Below are 20,890 nucleotides of genomic sequence, written 5' to 3'. Positions count from 1 at the left end.
TCTGTGATACAAAAAAATTACCAGGACACACAGAAGGATTCAAAACAATGATTTAATCACAGTCGTTACAAGCACCTGCAGTGCCAGTGAGAAACAATCACTTTGGACTCGTCTGTGTTTTGTACAAATGTAATCACAGTGCAGAAGCACACAGCCCTGAACAATTCACAACGAACCAAAGAGCTCTGAATGAGGCGTCACCAGCTCACCACCAGGAGAAAACAACAGTGGAAAAAAGGGGCTATAGGAAAGCCCTGTGTCCGAATAATTTTATATATATATATATATATATATATATATATATCAAAAAAAAAAAATCATCCAATAGATTTATTTGTTAATGCATAAATCAGTTTAAGAGTTTAATATATAATATTTGAGGATAAAATAATACTCTTCTAATAATATACCAAAACATAACTTTTGTATACAAGAACAACCCCAAAGCAAAGAATATAGTTTTCTATTAATTGTATCCATTAATTAAATTTAGACTTATAGGGTTTGTTCACCCAAAAATGAAAATTCCATCATTATTTACTCACCCTCATGTCGTTCCAAACCCGTAAGACTTTCGTTCATCTTCGGAACACAAATTAAGATATTTTTGATGAAATCTGAGAGCTTTCTGTCTCTCCATAGACTGCCTTTGCAACTGGAACTTTGACGCTTCAAAAAGTTCATAAAGAGATCGTAAAAAATAATCCATTTGAATGGAGCGGTTTAGTCCAAATTTTCTGAAGAGACACGATCGCTTTATATGATGAACAGATTGAATTTAGGTTTTTATTCACATATGAATATTGAACAGCGCACATAAACAGAAGCTCTTGCGGAAGCTTAAATGTGCTGTGTAACACACGAGAATGAACCTCATTGGCTCTCGCACGCGTCAGGCAAACTTGCTTGAGCTTCCGTTTATCATAACCAATGTGTGCGTTGATGAATGTTTATATTTGAATAAAAGCCTAAATTCAATCTGTTCGTCATATTAAGCGATCATTTCTCCTCAGAAAAATTGGAGTAAACTGCTCAATTCAAATGGATTAGTTTTATAATCTCTTTATGAACTTTTTGAAGCGTCAAAGTTCCAGTTGCAAAGGCAGTCTATGGAGGGACAGAAAGCTCTCAGATTTCATCAAAAATATCTTCATTTGTGTTCCGAAGATGAACGAAAGTCTTACGGGTTTGGAACGACATGAGGGTGAGTAATTAATGATGGAATTTTCATTTCTGGGTGAACTAACTCTTTACGGTATAGTTCACTCAAAAATTTAAATTCTGCCTACAATTCCCTCATGTTGTTTCCAAACCTGTATTATTTTCTTTCATAAGTGGAACATAAACACGTTTAGTAGAATGTCCAAAAACGTTTTCACCCATACAATGAAAGATGGTGACCAGAGGCTGACAAGTTTCAAAAAAAGCACACAACTTTCATCACACAACTTTCACACTATTTTCCAAATCCTCTGAAGCCATTGTATGTAGAAAAGTCTAAAATTGAAGTTGTTAATTCTCTGGAAATCTTGCTTGACAGTCATTGTTACTATTCACTTTTATCATATGGAAAAGAGCAGTTTGGACATTCTGCTACCCCTTTTGCATTCTAAGCTTAAAGGAAAATAAAATGGATTTCAAAAGACATGAGGGTGAGTGAGTAAACAGTGACACAATCATCATTATTTTTGGGTGAGCCATCTCTTTAATGAGGCCATTAGTCTAGCGTGCACATCGAGTGCTCTCTAAACATACAGGACTGAGTGGAGAACACTGCTGCAGGTCTTCCCAGTGGAAGTGTAACACTATCAAGACATCAGTTCAGCCTTAGTATGGCCTAATCTGTCATATCTCGTCAGTTCTTCGATTAAAAAATGCCAGGTGAGAGCATTTCACAGTGAAGCAAATAACATCCAGCGCAGCAGCATCCATCTCAACCCTTCATAACCTTTGGTGTCAGAATGAACCTTTGAGTGTAGATACAGAATCAGTAGCTAACGACGAACCGAGAGCTGGTGTCATTATGATAACAAGATCTCATGATCAAGACGACCCTGCGGCCTCATTTACGCCTTTGTAAAGAGGCGAAGATAGTCCTGCGAACCTGATTAGCTGAATCAGCCTCCAGAGTGGAATTCATAAATTCATAATGTTCTGCCCTGAAACATCATCTCTGATATCACGCATACTCACAGGCTTTAAATGAGTTCATATCTGAGCGTCACATCCGCAGTGTCTGTAGGATGAGAGGGAGGGATGTGTTCTCCATTCCCATTTAACACATTTCACACTGTTATTGCACAGTAAACAGGTCAAGTACACACACACACACACACGGCAACTCAGCTACACAGTCTGTTTTCAAAGCACACACGCACGCTGTAGTTAAAAAAGGTATTTGAGGAGTGTGATAAGAGGCCGCTTAGGCCTGGCGCACACGCACAGGAGGTGAGGACACAGTGGCAAAGCCGGGGTGGGCGGTACAGAAAGGCAGCCTGGTATGAGATGGCTTTGCCCAGCTCAGATCAGGGCTGGACTGGATCCGTGAGTGAGAGTGAGGAGAAGAGGATAGTGGATGTTCTCGTCGTACACCTCCTTTCCCTCTCTCTGCATCTGAAAAACAAAATGCAAATGTTCAGGAAGTAGGAAAAAGATGCATTATTGAATCAATAACTCACATATTTGCTTTATTTTACAGTATTTAAATAAACATCTGAAATGATAGTACTATAAAAAAAAAAACTGGGCCAATGACAAGACACTGTATATTAATTAATTCAAAAGACATTAAAAATGCAATTCAAACATACTTCTTTTATGACAAGCACATTTTTTAAATTCTAAATTAAAATTCTTTTTTTTTCTCCGGGTCTATCAGAGTGATTCTTTTAATGAGGCATTTTTGTTTTATGATATCAGGACAGATCTGATATCATAATTTTAAAAATTCCTTGTTAAAAAATGACATTCCTGAAAACAAAACCTTATTAAGTAGTTTGGCATATTTTATTTTAATTTCTTACAAATCGTATTTCAACAAAATAGATTGGGAATAATATTAGAAAGCAGTGAAGCAAAGTCATGTGGTGTGACTTGTATGATCTGATAATTTGACATTTTAATGACATGGCAAGGTTAATTCAGGCTGTAAAATGTCATGTGGTGCGACTACCCAAAAGTGTTATTTTAGTATTATTTATATAATATTATAGTATATTTACTAATATTTTTTGAATAGATAATTGAATAATATTAGAAAGCAGTGAAGCAAAGTCATGTGGTGTGACCTACATGCAAAAACATGCAGAAAAAAAACAGGAAGTGATGTCATAATGAGGACTTCTGCGGACCATCATGACAGTGTGAAAAGTCAGTAAGTATTTTAACAATAATGTTAAAATAATCTGATAATTTGACTTTTTAATGACACAGCAAGGTTAGTTCAGACTGTATAATATCATGTGGTGCGACTACTGTACCCAACAGTGTTATTTTAGTATTATTTATATAATATTATGGTATTTATTAATATTTTTTACTGTTTTTGTTTTCATTTTAATTTGAAGCTTTTGTAATTTATTTGTGCTTTTGTCATTTTTTTAGTTTTACTTTTTTTTTTTATAATTCTATTTAGCTTTAATTTACTTTTATGTTAATTTTAATTTTAGCCAAAAAACCTTCAAAATATTGTTGTTGCAACTAACCGAAATAAATAAGTTAGGATTAAATTTTCATCTATTATGTATATTTTTTTATTTCAGCTTTATTTCAATTATAACACTGCTACCCCAAAACTATTCACATATTTATGAATTAATAATTCATGCTATGCATATGATCCAAAACTCATAAAATTATAATTACTTTAAAAATAATGTGAAAGTTTTTTTTAAATATATTTTGTATCTTGAAAAATCCATTCAAGTACTTTTTTTTGATAATAATGGTAAAGGTTTGACTTGGGTTTATTGCGTCAGCACCAATGTTCAAATGACACCTCTACTGCTTTCATAAATGTTCTGACACATTAGAGGAAGAACATTTTATTTCTGCTGTATATCATTAAAAAAAAAGTTACTAAGCACTCTTCGGATGTGCACTGCAAGAACTCCCTTTAACAAACAAGGACAAGCAGCAAGAATCCCACTAACTGCTTCATAATGGCCCGCTTAGAGTAGAGGTGTCTGCAAAGCGAATGTCACGCAGCCTTGCTGCACAATATGCCCTGTGGGTCTTCCACCGTCTGAACTCAAGAGTTGTGGCAGTACACTCAGTGCGCTGCCAGTCTCTTCTGCCCCGGAGCTCATCCCTGTCTCAGCCAATCAAATCGTCCAAATTCCCACACACTCCGCCAGCACTTAGAAAAAGAAACGTGCAGTTCGTTTATGAAAATAAGACATATCCGAACAGCAAACACAGCTGACGTACATGTATACTTTGACTTAAATGCGCTGGAGAAGTGCAGAGTAGGTCACATACACAATCACTACAGTCACTTTTTTATTTTATTTGTAGTGTATTTTTAGATACAGAAAACACCAACTCATTCATTGTGTGCTGAAATTATATCATCCCCATGTGAAATTGAAAGGCCTTTTCAGGCAGATCTTTGAAGGGAATGTTATGAACAGTATTATTGAGTATCTAAACATTCTCCATTGACTACAAATAGAGAATAAACCATTACAAATGAAAGTAAAATCTGTATAAACACTACTTGGATATTCCCACCTCGACACACTCTCCCTTTCTGTCTTACTCTAACATTCACCTCCTCCTCTCTGTGGCTTGAGATAAAATAAAAACAGATGAAAGGCCGCTCTCTTGCCCTTCATGTGCGTTATCTCTCTCTCCACCCCTCGACACAGCAGCCAATGTTTGAACCCGTGACCTCTCTGTAATCGGGGCAGCCAGCCGACCAACACTAAGCCCAATGCGAAGACCAATACATTCACACCAAGCCAGACAAGTAGAGCCCGGTCTCATTGGACAAGTAAGAGTGCAGTGCAAGAGAGGGTACGTTCAAATCGCAGAACCCTGCAAAGTGGACTTCAAACCATAGGGAGCATATATGTTTAGTCCAAAGGGCACCGAAAACAACATTAGGAACAAGAGCATATTGATATATCACGTCATTTGGAGAGGGAAATTTGCCCAACAGTCAATGCACACCATCTTAGTACTACATGAATGTGAAAAAGAGTTTTTATTGACCTTAATTCATAGGCTTTTACACAGTTGTTTGCAGGTATAACAAAATGTGACTGTTAAAATGCTATTATTATGACCAAATATCACAAAATAGTTTACATGCTGTAAAATTAACACATTTATTTTAATTTTTATTACCATTCTATTTGGGGATAATTAACTATATTATTTTAAATATTTTTTATACATTTAAATATTAAACAGTGATTTATTCTCACTTCATTCAGGGATTTCATGTCTGATAAACTATATTAATATACAAAAATCACACATACATTGTATAGTTACACTTCCGTTCAAAAGTTTGGGGTCGGTAAGATTTCTTAATGTTTTTGAAAGAAGTCTCACCATGGCTGCATTTATAGGATCAAAAATATAGCAAAAACAATAAAATTATGTAATATTATTACAATTTGAAATAACTGCTTTCTATCTTATTAAATTTTAAATTATAATTTATTTCTGTGATGGAAAAGCTGAATTTTCATGTGTCACATGATCCTTCGGAAATCATTCTAATATGCCGATTTGCTGCTCAAGAAATGTCTTATTATTAACAATGTTGAAAACAATTGTGCTGCTTAAAGGGTTTGATATGAAGCACTATCAAACTGCCAAAGTCACACGATTTCAGTAAATGAGGCTTTGTTACATCATAAGTGTTTCGAAATTTCAATGGTTCACCACTGGGGGGTGTGACTTTGGCAGATACGCATCGTACCACTGATTCGAAACAAAAGATTCGTAAAGCTTCCAAGCTTCATGAAGCAGTGTTTTGAAATCGCCTATCACTAGATATTGTTGAATAAAGTTGTTATTTTGTTTTTTGGCACACAAAAAGTATTCTTGTCGCTTCATAACATTAAAGTTAAGCCACTGTAGTCACATGAACTGTTTTAAATACGTCTTTAGTAGCTTTCTGGGCAGTGAAAGTGTTAATTATCTTGCTGTCAATGGAGGCCTCACTGAGCCATCGGATTTTATCAAAAATATCTTCATTTGTGTCCGGAAGATGAATGAAGGTCTTACAGGTTTGGAACGACATGAGGGTGAGTAATTAATGAAAGAATTTTCATTTTTGGGTCAACTAACCCTTTAATATTTTTGTGGAAGCAACATACAGTATATAGTGTTTGTGTTTGATGACATTCCAAATGAATGAATTTTGTAAACTCAAACTTTACAGATTTTCCTTTTTCAGAATAACTGCATAGGAACCCTGTGAACTGCAACACAGCTAGAGAGTGTGCAACAGAGAAATAGAGAGAGAATGTGAGTGAATGAGAGAGACCAGAAGGAAAGTGAGCGAGTGAGAGAGGGAGCAATAAAAGTGTTAGAGAGTGATATAGCAAAGAAGCTTAGAAAGCGAGAGAGAGAGAGAGAGAGAGAGGAAGAGGAAAAAGGCAGCAAGCTTGCAAAGGTGAAAAGTTTAACAAGCAAAGCTGTTCCTCCTGATCACAGCCTGCTAATCAGCTTCATGGGTGGCTGGATAAATCGGCTCCTACTTTTTAATCGCGCGGCTGCCAAGATGCAAGTCATTTATTTTATTGCTGCTTTTCCCTCCCTCTCCTCTTTCCCCCCTCAGCCTGCTTTCTGCGATGAGGAGAGCGAGAGGCGTTCTTTAGAAAGCACAGGATGAAACGGACAACCGGATGCTCGCTCTACAGGCCCCAGAAATGGATAGATTTGGGTGTTAAACGCGCAGAGAGCAGATACGGCCAGACAGACAGCTGGAAGTTGGCGAGGATGTAGAGAGATTAAGTTAATATGTGTATGTATATGTGTGGGTGTGGATGGGGGATGTCTGAATTAAAATTCATGACTCTCTTCACAACCATTTGAGTAACAAGATTAAGATGGCCGAGTAGAAAATAGCTGCATTATCAGGCGGCTTGCAGTCCTCCAGCTGCTGGTGCTCTATTCCAGAACAGTGGGGATAAGAGGATAACACACAGCCCCCTCGCCACGTCCCCACACCACTGAGAGCCCCATCCGCGGCCGGCCGGCCGGCCTGCACACACGGGAGGGAGGGAGGGAGGGAGGAGATTTAGGGTCTTAAAGGAAACACTTCAATCTCCAAGACATCAGAGGCTGGCTGGAGGTGAGAAGCGACAGACGACCGTACGTGTACGTCCGGGAGGGGCCCGTAGACGCTGCTATAATAGAAGACTGTGATTTGGGATTCTGAAGGAGGTGGGGCATACAATCTATTGTCTAATGTGCGTGTCTTTGTGCGCTTCTTTTCGTACGTTCTCACCCAACGCGCACTCGCAGGGGGCAGGGTGTTCATCAGAAGATAAGAAAGAGGAATTAATCACTTTGAGATATGATGAGGGCACTTCAGCTCGCCCCTCATATCACACACACAGCTGCATGAACTGACGACAAACCGAGAGTAAAGACACACGCACGCAGGCGCGAACAGGGGGACTCTTGACTCAGCTATCTCGGCCCCTCTCTGCTCATGTCATTATCCGCACAGAAACACAGTAGGTGGTCTGGCTCAAAAAGATCCCGTTAGACTTCAGGTGCATCGGGGCAACACAATGACAAGCTGACTGCATTAGCTAGTTGTGTGTGTGCAAATGGGCAAGGGTGACACCGTTTTTACTCATCTGGACAATACTTAAAGGTGCGATTTCACACATTTTCCTTACTTCCACCACTAAATACGTCCGCCGCCTGTAGCTTAAACCACATGGCTTCTCTGCAAACCTGAAGTGGTTCACAGGCAGAAAGGATTGATCCAGTTCGCTCACAGCTCGCTCATTTAACTGTATTGTGGCGTTTATCAGGGTTGGGCAAAATTTTGAATTTTAAGAATGTTTAGTTTATGAGTGTGAATTGGAATTGAATTGGTCCCACCCCAATGGGACGATAAAAATTGAAATTACAAGAACTAGTTTATGTTCGTTTATCAGTGTTGGGCAAAAATTTGAATTTTAAGAATGGGTTCCCCCTTTAGTTTATGAGTGTGAATTGGAATTGAATTGGTCCCACCCCATTTCAGGAATTGAATAAGAAATTGCTATTTCTAATGATTTATTTAGCAAAGGTATAAGTCAGGGGTAAGCAAGTTCGGTCCTAGAGAGCCGCTGTCCTGCAGAGTTTAGCTCCAACCCTAAAATAACCCTTCAGATGCCTATAGCCTTAGTAATCCTGAAGAGCTTGATTAGCTTGTTCAGGTGTGTTTGATTAAGGTTGGAGCTAAACTCAGCAGGACAGCGGCTCTCTAGGACCGAACTTGCCTACCCCTGGTATAAGTAATGGTTTAGTAGTGGCATCACAATGTTGTCTAACCAAATTTTTACTTGTAATTTTCACTTTACTCTGATTAAGAACTACACTAGAAAAATGGAAAAGGTACTTTTTTGCCAGGACATTATTCGTAAGCTTAGAGACATTTCCTTTAACCCTAAAACACAACACAATGCAATGTGTAATATAATGGGAGAGTTCACCCAAAAATTTAAATTCTGTCATCATGTACTCACCCTCATGTTCCAAACCCGTAAGACTTTCGTTCATTCAATTTGGAATAAATTCTGAGCGATTTCTGTCCCTCCACTGACAGCTACACAACTATTATTTTATCTTGCGTCTCAAGCAGGTTCGGTTGAGCTTCTGTTTATGTTCGCTGTTCAATGTTTATTTGTGAATAAAAGCCTAAATCTAATCTGTTCATCATATAAAGCGATCGTGTCTCTTCAGAAAATTGGGACTAAACCACTAAACTACCACGAAAGTGGTAATTGCATAGTTGTCAATGGAGAGTACAGAACAGATTTTATTAAAAATATCTTAATTTGTGTTTCGAAGATTTGTGTTTTATTTTTGGGTGAACTAAGCCTTTAAATTACAGATAAAACACCTGTGAAAAAGCACAGTACACAGATCAGTACACATGCCCTATTTTTACTGACTTTGTGTACAGGCTTAAAACTTTCCACTTTAGTTGCTGTATTAGGTTTGTTCACACAAACACAAAAAAATTCACTCCAGGGATTCTATATGTACACCACACATCTGCATTTCTGATTCTCTCTCATTCTCCCCATTCGATTGACGTCTCTAAATTCAAACACTCTTTCCTCTGTAGCCACAACTACAACTCTAGTCCATCACTACAGAAATAAAGTTCCAATCACTCAGCTCTGGAGTCCCGCTGAAAGGCCCATTTTCCTCAGGCATAGGCAAGGCCACCACTGTTAGGCCTATGGGGCATAATGGGTCCGCACAGCTTCTTCGGTAACCAAAAATGGCAGCTGTGGCTGTGCTTTCGGTGCAAGTTAACCAGCTGGATGGCACTGCTGCTTTGACCTGGGTATGGTTTTTGTGCTTTCAGGCAGGGGGAACGGAGTTGCACCATGCCCCATTCATTTAGGGTTTCTTAGAAAGACAGCTTTTGACTTTTAAGAGTCCATTTTGAGCTTGAGCTACAGACTCCCTGTCCCTGTTCCTGCTGACATAGCATAATGTACTTCAATGAAACTTTCAAAATACAAATGAAGTGCATGGACAAAGACAGTGGCAAATGCAGACAAACTTCGTACTTTGCTTCTCAACTTTTTGATATTTTAAAACACTTTACACTCTGACATATACAATAAAAGCCACATACACATACTGCACACACCTTTAGGTGAAGGTCCCACAAGTGTGAGTCGTAGTTGTCATAGCGACATACTCTCAGGCCTGCGCTCTCTCCCAGTTTGCAGAATTCTGCCAGTGTGTCTCCTCTGGTAGGGGCAAATACTAGAGCGGTGCCCTAAAGTGACAAATCACAAACATACACAGTGTAGAGATACTTTACTGGTGTTTCACAAATAACAAATTGGGTATCTGCTAACATCCAATGGTGAATGTGATTTCAACAAGTGCAACATCTTTGTTGATCCTGGAAAACTTTGCAAACAACCATATTTGAGGGACAAGTTTACCATTTATGTCAAGTTTAGGCTTACACCCAGGGTTAGGTGCTTCTTCATCAGTGTTATTCATCTATCATTTCCCTCTGATTTTAGGGACAAGTCATGGGTAGGGTTAGGTTTAGGGGTAGGGATATGGTTAGGACTAAATTTTCAGAGAGGAATATTGTTTCAGGATCAACAAAATATGTTTGCAGGAACATATCTTGGCAAAATCACAGTGACCAACATCCAATACAAGTAAAAGTTAATGGCAATGTATCAAGACCACATCAAAATACTTTCTCAACCTAATACTGACACTACTTGCTAGACATGGCAGGTGAGGTCATATTAATAATGTTTAATCAACAATACTATGATCTTGCTAAAAACACTGAACTCCTTTGCTAGAGATTATAGGTCAGAGATGTTTTTGCTAAATCAGTACTCTTGCACATAAATTGTTCTAATACTTCTACTACTACTACTACTACTCAGTACAACAATACTGTTGTCTTGTTTGAATGTGCAGAAACAACTGTAAATAAGCCTTTTTTAGGTTGATTCCCCTAAAGAGTGCAAACTTTGTGGCTCTTTGGTGTTTAAGGATGTGTTCACACTTCTAGTTCAGTTCTTTTGGTCCAGACCGAAAAAGAAAATGATACATTTAGTTCTGGTTCGCTAGCGTTCACACTGTCATTTTTAAGACCGAACCTAAAGATACGAAACAAAAAAAAGGCTTTTATGATATATATTTTGCAACAGAACTTACCAAACATCCAAAGCAATGCGGCTTGTTGGGCTAAACACGCTTGTTGTACATACATATAATGGTATTTTTACCATCTGAGAACTTGTGAAGAGCTTATAAAATGTACAAAGGTGTCAAAACCGTGCCAAAATTTCCTCCATTGCACACATACAAAGATCTGCAGCAAGGAGAGAGAGAAATTCTGGTGCCTGTACCGAACTGTAACGGGTGTCATAGCTTATATGATGACAAAAAACAGTATGCTTGAGCATCCCGTTTTTGGTTCATTAAGATGTCTTTGGTCTGTGTTGCATTCATATTTCATTCAAACTGCACCAGAGTTCATTTTGAAGCGGACCCATCTTCTCAGCGGGCTCAGTCTGCTTGTTAGATTGGGTTTGGATGGCAACGTTCACACTTATTTTAATGAACCGCACTAGCAGAGCAATCAAACCGAACCTGCCAAGTGTGAACACGCCCTAAAACACTGCTTTGTTTCATGGAGTGGTCTGACTAGTCAATTTTTGAGTCAACCGGTGTTGTGACTTTGGGGCAGGCCGTCTGTTTGATAAAACAGTGAAGGCAGGGTACATTTGTTTGCAACATTTTAGGAGGTACATTTTAATCCCTCTAATGAAAATTGTGGTAGACTCTGGTAAGATTTTAGTGCAGGGGGCTGAGCTCTACTCCACATCCGGCCCAGCTCGTCTCCACTACATCTCAAAGCCCACACAGCGAACGTGGTGGTTTGCATCATTACATTCTATTTGATTTCTCCCAGGTATTATATTAGATAATAAACAAAAAGATTAAAGCTCACCTAATCCAATCAATGGCTGGAAGCGCATCCCCTCTCTTTATAGATCAACAAGCCCAGACCAACCAGGCAAGCTAAGAGGATTACCCAAAGGTTCAAAGTTTCTTTGAAATCCTTCGGTTTTGAATATTATTTCATATTTTGTTCATAATATTGCTTTAATTAAATGGGCACAGACACAAATGAAACAAACAACAATTAATACGAAAACAGGATCATCTCAGTACAACAGATGTTTTCATTTTTTCATAAGCTCTACACAGGACGTATGCTGAAAACGCACACATATACAAACCCACATAACTACAGATGTGTTAATCAGCTGTGTTTGCTGGCTGGATGGTCCACTGGCATTTTAGAATAAGCAATTAGAGTCATTAGAAGGGAAATTAATTGGTTTCAATAAATCAGCTCAAACATTTGGTCAGCAATGCTATGGGGAAAATCAGACTAATACATCTCTGCAATGAGCCAGGAATAAAAAAAAGAGACATTTTTATTTACGGAAGTACTATGTTATTAGAGGACATTTGTATATTATTAAAAAGTTTTAACAATTACTAATTTTATTCTTTTTGTTATATGAAAACATGGTTTGGAAACTTTTACCATACCTTCTTCATTTATTGCTGCCACTTTTCAAATTATTTGTGTGTATGGATTTTGTGTCACTCCTGTCACAGACCCAGACTTTCAATAAAAATCCCCAAAATTATAGAAATATTATGTGAATCACAAATATATTAAAGTGCATATATATATGTGTGTGTGTATATATATATATATATATATATATATATATATATATATATATATATATATATATATATTATAAATCACAAAAATATTAAAACTAAAAAGCTGAAAAGAAACAACAGTGTAATAAAAGACCATGCTTGGTATAAAATATAAAATGTGAAGAAAATAAAGAAAAATCTATTTCCTATTATTATTATTTAAAAAATTCCATAACCATTCTTTTCATCACAACATTTTTTTGTCAGTAAACAAATTAAATAAACCAGAGTGTGAAAATTGTGTTTTAAGGGAGATTACTTGAAAAACACCCAACTATATATATATTTTTTTTTGGCCTTTCTTCATATACACTTTCTTTCTGTCTCACACACACTCACTCACACAGACAGACAGCACACCACCCTCAACAAGGCATCAAATATCAAAGTCGACACATGAAAAACCTTAAAGATAAATACAAATCCATTGTTATCATTGAAGTGTTCTTCATTTGCTGTACAGGGTCTTATATCAAGGGGGCATGAAAGAGGACTTGTGGGTCTTATGATTAGCACAGAGCATAAAATAGATGAGATGACCCAATCTAAGTTGCACATAATAAGTATTAAAGTATTACATGATATTAATCCTGCCATTCCATTACTCGCTCAATCACTGCATACATGCCAACTAATTACTGAGAGTCCACACACACGCACACACACATACACACACACAGTCACTTACATCAGGTCGCAGTAATCTTCTTAGTGCATCAACCAGGCTGCCTCTGTACTGGTCAAGAAACAGACTAGAAGAAGAAGAGAAACACAGAGAAACCAGAAAGATTAGAATGCATTGCAACGATAATGGTTCCAGATAAAGCAGCAGGCTATTTATTTTCATTGTTTGCGAATAAATCCACCAGCATGGCGAAAATACTATTTGTGGATGCAGATGCTCCTTTTCCCTTAGATGAGAACAAATCAGTGGTGTGACAGCATTCAAATCAAATGTAAAACACACGCTAGCAGAGATGAATGATCAAGGAAGTATCAGGTGGCGTTCACATGATACAAACTAATACAAAGCAACAGAAAAAGAAAAACCCTTTGGTGACACAATTTCAAATTTCAAAATGACAAAACCAATGCTGAACATAAACACACAAAGAAGAATATAAATTGGCTGATCAATTAAGTGTACTGCTAAATGATTAATCTATAATAATAAAGCCCTCAAATGAACAAGGATTTATTTCATGATTGATCAAATACTTTTTAATAATTTATTTTTTTTAATTGCTTGTTCCTTACACAAACACACACAAACACACACACACAAACACACACACACACAGACATTGGTTTTCCATGTTTTATGGTGATTTTTCCATTAAAAAAAAAAAAATCATTCCCCCACCGCTAAACACAACCCTACTACAACTATTTTTCCCAAAAGAAAACTATGTTCCAGACTGACTTTAGTAGTGAACTTTTTACTAGCAAAGAGTCAAATCACCTTTGACCCAACTAAAAATACCGCCCTCTTTTGCAAGGGGTCAAAGGTCAGAGTTATGTTGATTAAACCATATTTGTGTGATCTCACTGGCCACGTCTAGCGGTCACGAGTGTGATGGCTCGAAGCATTTCATTAGCAGTTCAACTTTTGACCCTATGTTTTGGGTTGAGTAGGTCAGTCCGGACAATAGAGGGTGAGTTTAAGGGGTCAGAGTGAAGGAATGTTCGACTGGCTACATTGGCCTTGACATGGTACGTCAAACAAAACCCTTTCGACTTCACCTATGGTACTTCCTCCATAACTTCCATATATTGACCTGTCAGTGATGTAATACTTGCTTTTCATTCATTCTCTTCTTATAAAAAGCATTTTTTGTTTACTAAAAGCTAATAACCATCAGCAACAGCACCTGCAGTAATCAGACCTTTGCCCTTGAGCCACAAGATTTGCTTGTTGGTAATGTTGTCGTCATCCTCATCAGTGGCTAACTGACATTCAAATCCCTCTCTCCTGCCTGACCTGTGTGAACTGCATTTACAACGCTATAAATAGAAGTGTGGTAGCATATTACAGAAGTACAGAACTCTAAACAAAACCCTACATAGCTCACCAAGGTGATAACGGCAGAAGACAAACACACTGTGAGTAGGACTTGAAATATTTTTGACCATGTTAATCTGAAGGTGGCGGTAGTAAGATTAAAATAGGCGTGGGTTGCTACTCTGACCCGATTTTAATACTTAATCTGACCTAATCCAGAGTGCATTAACTTCATCCCCACAATGAAACCTCAAGGATTCAGCGAAGGCAGATAAATGATCATACCATCAAATAGTAGAAGCTTACACTAAGATGACTGAAATTATTGATGATTAGAGTTACAATCCTTCATATATGAAGAGACTGTTTTATATATATAATATATATATATATATATATATATATATATATATATATATATATATATATATATATATATATATATATATACACACACACAGAGACATATATTTTTTCTATATATATATATATATATATATATATATATATATATATATATATATATATATATATATATATATATATATATATATATATAATTTTTTATTATATTTACAGTTTCAGAAAAACTTACTAAAACTGACACTAAAACATAAATCGAAGTATGGGTATAATTATGTGTAAATAAATAAATATACAGTTTATTTATGTTTCCTGGGCACTTGATGGCTAGTTTTTAATCATCCATTTTTAAAATACATTAAAAAATTTTTTTAAAAATCAGAAATCATACATAGAATTTGTTTGTCCACAAAACAAACTGCATTTAAACATATGTATATGTATATAGGCTATATACATATATACACATATACATATACATATATACATATATATATATATATATATATATATATATATATATATATATATATATAGCTTGTATGTTTAGGTTCAGTAATTTCACTTTAATTAATATTTCACACATATTCTCAGTTGTTAAAATTTGTTTGTTTATTATGATTCACTAATTCAGCTAACTGAAATTTTATGAGGCTTCAAACCTTGAAATCACAAACTACACAGAACTCAACACTGAAATGCTTTGAATGATGTGGTCAATTTATGTAAACTACATCTAAAAAATTGGTAAATTAAAGCATTTTCAAAGCTACTGGGAAAATTTTAGTGCGTTTTCTATGTACTATTATTATAGTTAAAAGGGCTAAACAATGCAGGCAGTTGACACCAATAGGCATTAGGTTGTTAAGGTGAGGTGCTCTTAAAATACAAAGATGTAAATTGAGCTTTCTTTCACTAACTCACCATGTGAGAAAAAAAAAAAAGAAATGATTGCACAAATTGAGCCGGCACTGGCTCTAGCAAGCTCAACTAGGGGCACGTAAACAATAAAAGGTGTGAAAGAAACCAGAAAAAAATAACACAGTAACTTCTTAAAAAAAGTTAAATAAATAAATAAACGTGTACAAAAGCCTTTATCTCAGAATCCACACACAGGAAGCTTAGAGGAAGCTGAGATACCAAGCTCTCTCGCAGTCAGTCAATCACCACAACAGTGATCGCAACGAGACCGCTACAGGAATTCACACCAGCTGCCATACAGTTTGTGCAGCAAAACCCTTCCATGTTCCATGTGTGTATGTAAAGCGGTCAAAGCATAAACCACTAAGAAACATGCATTCACATTTGCTGTGGGAGGTCATAAAACATAACAACAGTAATGTTTCAATAAAGTATGTTTCCCCCATGTCCACACACATCTTTTTTAACCGTTGTCTAATAAATTCAACACACATGAATTGTTTTTACCTAGGGGACCAAAGGGAATCTCACACACATACTGTACAGAGATTCACCTGTTAGTTTCAGGCACCTATTGCCATGGGAACTGCTGGAGGGATCAAGTGGAGGATACTGATGACTGATTCACTTATCATGGAGCACGGCTGACTGCTTCTTCACTACTTGACCCTAGCCTGGTGTTACTGCGAATCCAACCAAGGATCTAAGTGATGGGATACACCATGTTTTTCCAGAGTGCCACAGCACTTTAAAACAGACTCCCTGCAAGCATGTTTACATATAGATACTGTATAAATACGACTAAACCCAAATGAGTTACACTACATTTTAGACTACCTTTATGAAGTCACTAACGCACATTATAAAATGTACCAGAGTCATACATAAATGATCTGTTTAGCATTATTTATTAATACAGTGCTATTACAAGACTGTAAGTAAAAATGAATGCCAATTTGGATATCAGGCCAATGTAATCTAAGTAGGCCTGCGTGATTAATCCAAATAAAACTGAAATTGTGATGTGGCTTAGTGTAGCACTGTGTTCTTTTACACGTGAGCAGCTCATGATCCGATGTTTTCAGTGTCTCGGAGCAGCGCAGAACTCGTCCTTGCAGGTTTTCATTCATATTACACACATACTATATAGCAGTGGTTCCCAAACTTTTTAGCTTGGAGTAGGCTACCACCTGAAGGGATTACCATCCTTCTGCGTACCCCCTTCTCTTCCTCTTCGACTGCAGTCACACCTTTACCATTAAGGGACAATATTTGCCCCCTAAATCGATTTTTCAGTGCATGTTTTTTTTCCTTTATGAATAACTTTATAAAATAAATAATATTTTAAATAAAAAATGTTCAATAGAGAAATATGCAATGATAATAAAACTAAGTAAAACGTTTAAATATTAAACTAAAACCGCCAGTAGGTGGCAGCAAGTCGCTGTTTTTATGAGTGAGTCATTGAGTCATTCATTCAGTAACGAAGCAAGTGGCTGTGAATGAATCATTGAATCATTGACTCTCACGATTCGTTCAAAGCCGCAGCCGCATTAGCGTGTTGTAGTTCTGCTGTGGTTTTCGTAAGAAATATTATTTCATTGCAAAATAGAGTAAATACCGACAGTACTCTGTTTAAAATGTAGGCCTACGTTTTATTTTTTGACCTGTTGTATAATAATGTCACGTTTGCAGTCATGTGGATATTTGGAAACAATTGCATTCTTGCTCATCATCATCATTAAACACAAGAACTCACACAAGGTATGTTTTTGTATCGGAGAAAGTTTGAGTCTTAAATCGAAATTAATCCATTATCTGTGTCTATATTTGTTATTCATGCGAGTAAGTGCTAAATCCCCACTTTTACAAAGGTGTATATTGTCAAGAAAGACAGTAATTTAGCGCGATTTAAGGCAGCAGAAATGATGAGGTAATTTGATTAAATGTACTGGATTTACGACATTTTGGCAGTTAGAAATACATGCTTGATTTTAATATTACTTTAAGGTAGAATTAAATGAAGGCTCAGCATTTTGTTCGCGTACCCCCTTTTGTCACCTCACGTACCCCAGTTTGGGAACCACTGCTATATAGAATGTACTTTATAGAGTGCCTCAGGGATGACGCATTTTTGTAAGCAAAACCCAGAAGCGAGTTAGCATTTTAGGACTTCCGGTTCCAACTCCGTAAAGTCTATGGGTTTTTTGAATGGGTTTTTGCTAAATCGCCTGAAATAAGGTCTGTGGTTAACAAAGCCTCTAAATACTTTCACGTTTTGATCTATGACATAAAACACACCAGTTATAACCCACTTGTGATTTTTTAAACTTTTACTGTGTCTTAAAATTGGCGGTTGCTAACAAATTGCTAAAAGGGACTACTTCCTTTGGCGGGGACTTTAGACGTCATCATTAAAAACGGGACATTTGGACAGCATTTCTCATGAAAAAGTGGATAAGTATTCATAACAGCACAGATCATATTCAGCGAGCATGTTTATAAATAAAGTTGTTTTCTAAATAAAGTTTGAGGAAGCTTGGTGGTGACAACGTTGATCCGCGACCATGGTGTGCTGTAGTCCGTTTATAGCCTACTGTTAGCCTTTTATATCTGACGACTTTATTTAGGCTTCACAATCTATAAATGTTGTGTTAACTTGTAAAGATTATCTTGATAGAAAAAACGTGTAAGTGTCATAACCCTTTGTTAAACACAGAGCTTATTTTCTGTGATTTTCCAAAAGTCTATGGGGAAAATGCATAGGCTTTCAACCATAGACTGTAAAAAAAGATGGACGACGCGACGCCGCTTCCTTCCATTGTAATGAACTGAAGGTAAAACGGACGATGATGGGCGTTGACATGTTGGAACCTGGGCATGCGCAGAAAGACTCGTCAGTGAAACCAGGAGGCGGAGGCGGAGTCGCGGTATCAAACTTCCGCCCAGACGTCTGCGTCATCAAGATCAGATCACCTATTTGTTTTATTATCTATTGTTTATTATATTTTTCTTTTCCTCCTCCCTTTTTCATTTGGCTTAAACGATGGCTTAATTACATCTGGCAATAAGGAATTTACATTTATTTGAATGTTTATTAATGCACATTGTTCAGTTTTAAACTATAAATTACTCATAACTAGGTCAAAACAACATATCGTAATTGATGTATTTTAAATAAATAAATTATACACAAATTAAAATTATACTTGTAAAAAAATATTCTGTTTCTAGAGCAATAATATTTTTGAAACCTCGGTAAAGTTGAACTAACTCTACAGCAGATCGATTGCTGTAACGTTAGACAGTGCTCTTTAATTAACTAGAGTAGGATTAGTTTTGTCCTGATAATTATTATTTTATACCCATAAAGATAATTAGTAACTGCCAGATTATGATCACCTGCTTTTCCCGTCATGGCTAACATTAGCCGTGTTATCTTGGCTAATAACATTTAGCTTATAAAGCCCACATTTAACGTGACCGAAAAAAACTCAGTGATCCGTCAGATCTGTAGGTCGGTTAGGACAGTTTACTGCTGAACAACAACTTTTGTCAGTGAAAAATAACACAGAAATCGAAAAATAATAGTTATTTATTCATCTTCAATCTCCCCTCAAAGCTCCGACAGTCCTCAGAGAAGCTGTCAATCAACTGTAAATCGTGACGACACGCCCCGTTTCTATAGCACCAAATTGCTTGCAAAAATCAAACTGATCACAAAAATGAACTATTGAATATATATCAGCATGATAACAACTACCTTAAATGACCAAAACCATCTTTCGGAAAATTTTATTGTATGTGTAATTAATTTTTTGTTATTTTGACAAGTGCCATTAGTTTGCATTGAGAGGGCGGGTTTATGACTTGTACTGCATCCAGCCACCAGGGGGCGATCAAAGAGCCCGCGGCTTCACTTTTCAGGACGTATGAGACACACCCGCTTTCAACGGAGGGAACCCGTGCGCCGCTAGCTTCCGGGTTGGCCTACAAAAACGCGTCATCCCTGAGGTACTCTATTTATTTCATATGTGACGTGAAACAGGCCCATCACAGAGAGACTAGGGCTGTCAAAATGGCTGAAAATCTAAATTCGAATTTTATACTTAAAGCTTCAGTCCGTAAGTTTTGCTTCTTTGTCGCCATCTCTGTTCGAAACCTGCAATTGCAGTAATTTGTGAAATTATCATCTTTACATGAGTTGTATGTCAGCATGGCTCCTCAGCACAAATGAATATATTGTTTTGAGGAGAATGTGTGGTTGGTCACCGCACCGGTGGATACTGTACTTTGGAATCACAGATTGTAGTCTTGTAAATATTCCAAAATAACAATTTTCATCAGAAAATGTCATCTGAAGGAGCAAGTAACAAATCTGCCACTTTTGTTCTGACCAACTGAGAAAAAAAAAGCATTACAATAAATCACAGTGCCAATGTTGATTAAATCTTACAATCACTTAGTTCATATCACATCAAACCATGCAATTTATTATTATTGTTATACTTTGTTCTCAAATTGTTAATGTTAACAACATCAGCATTGCGTGACTGTGTATTTAGTGTGTATTAGATTTACCTGTGTTTCCGGACAGTCTAATCTCTAATGTTAATTTGTCATACCATACAATCCCTCATCAAAATGATAAGTTTAAATATAGCTGCAAGCAGCAATTACGGGGCCAAGCACAAAAACGGCACAAGAAGCCAGCCAACATGGCCGTGAGCATCAGACCAACAGCAGCAGTGAGCAATTAGAAAAAAAAGTTATTAGCATTTTTGTCAAGTTTGTTATAACTTTTGAGCACGAGGTGGCGCTGGTCCGAAACTTCTCAGGCTGCTTCAGGGCATTGTCCTGATGACCCATACCAAATTAATGAATTTTGGTCAAACCCATCAGAAGTTATAAGCAAAAATAGCCATTTTTCATATCTCCACTCCAGTAGGTGGCGCTGTGCCGAAACACTGTATGATGCCTCAGGTCATGCTTGTGATGACACGTACCAAGTTTGGTCTGAATATGTCAAAGCATTGTAGAGATACAGCTTCAAGAGTAATTTTTGCATCATCTCTCAAATTCTTTGCTCCGGTATACGAAAACGGTTTGACTTATCAA

At 36.9% G+C, this 20,890-nt stretch overlaps 1 protein-coding gene across 1 annotated transcript in view; it reads right to left on the bottom strand.

Annotated features, from left to right (window-relative positions):
- Positions 1–1,682: 1,682 nt before the first annotated feature.
- Positions 1,683–20,890, bottom strand: part of camkmt (calmodulin-lysine N-methyltransferase) — a 122,631-nt gene continuing 103,423 nt past the window's right edge. The window contains exons 9-11 of the mRNA XM_048204607.1: positions 13,175–13,238; positions 9,848–9,979; positions 1,683–2,613 (exon numbers count right to left, since the gene is read on the bottom strand). Coding sequence (XP_048060564.1) covers positions 2,521–2,613; positions 9,848–9,979; positions 13,175–13,238 — 289 coding nt within the window. The 3' untranslated portion in view covers positions 1,683–2,520. The remainder of the gene's footprint in view (positions 2,614–9,847; positions 9,980–13,174; positions 13,239–20,890) is intronic.

The sequence above is a fragment of the Megalobrama amblycephala genome, linkage group LG10 (assembly GCF_018812025.1).
Source record: "Megalobrama amblycephala isolate DHTTF-2021 linkage group LG10, ASM1881202v1, whole genome shotgun sequence".
Classification (NCBI taxonomy): domain Eukaryota; kingdom Metazoa; phylum Chordata; class Actinopteri; order Cypriniformes; family Xenocyprididae; genus Megalobrama; species Megalobrama amblycephala.
The sequence above is the reverse complement of the archived record's forward strand: the minus strand, read 5'-3'. Positions and strand labels throughout refer to the sequence as shown.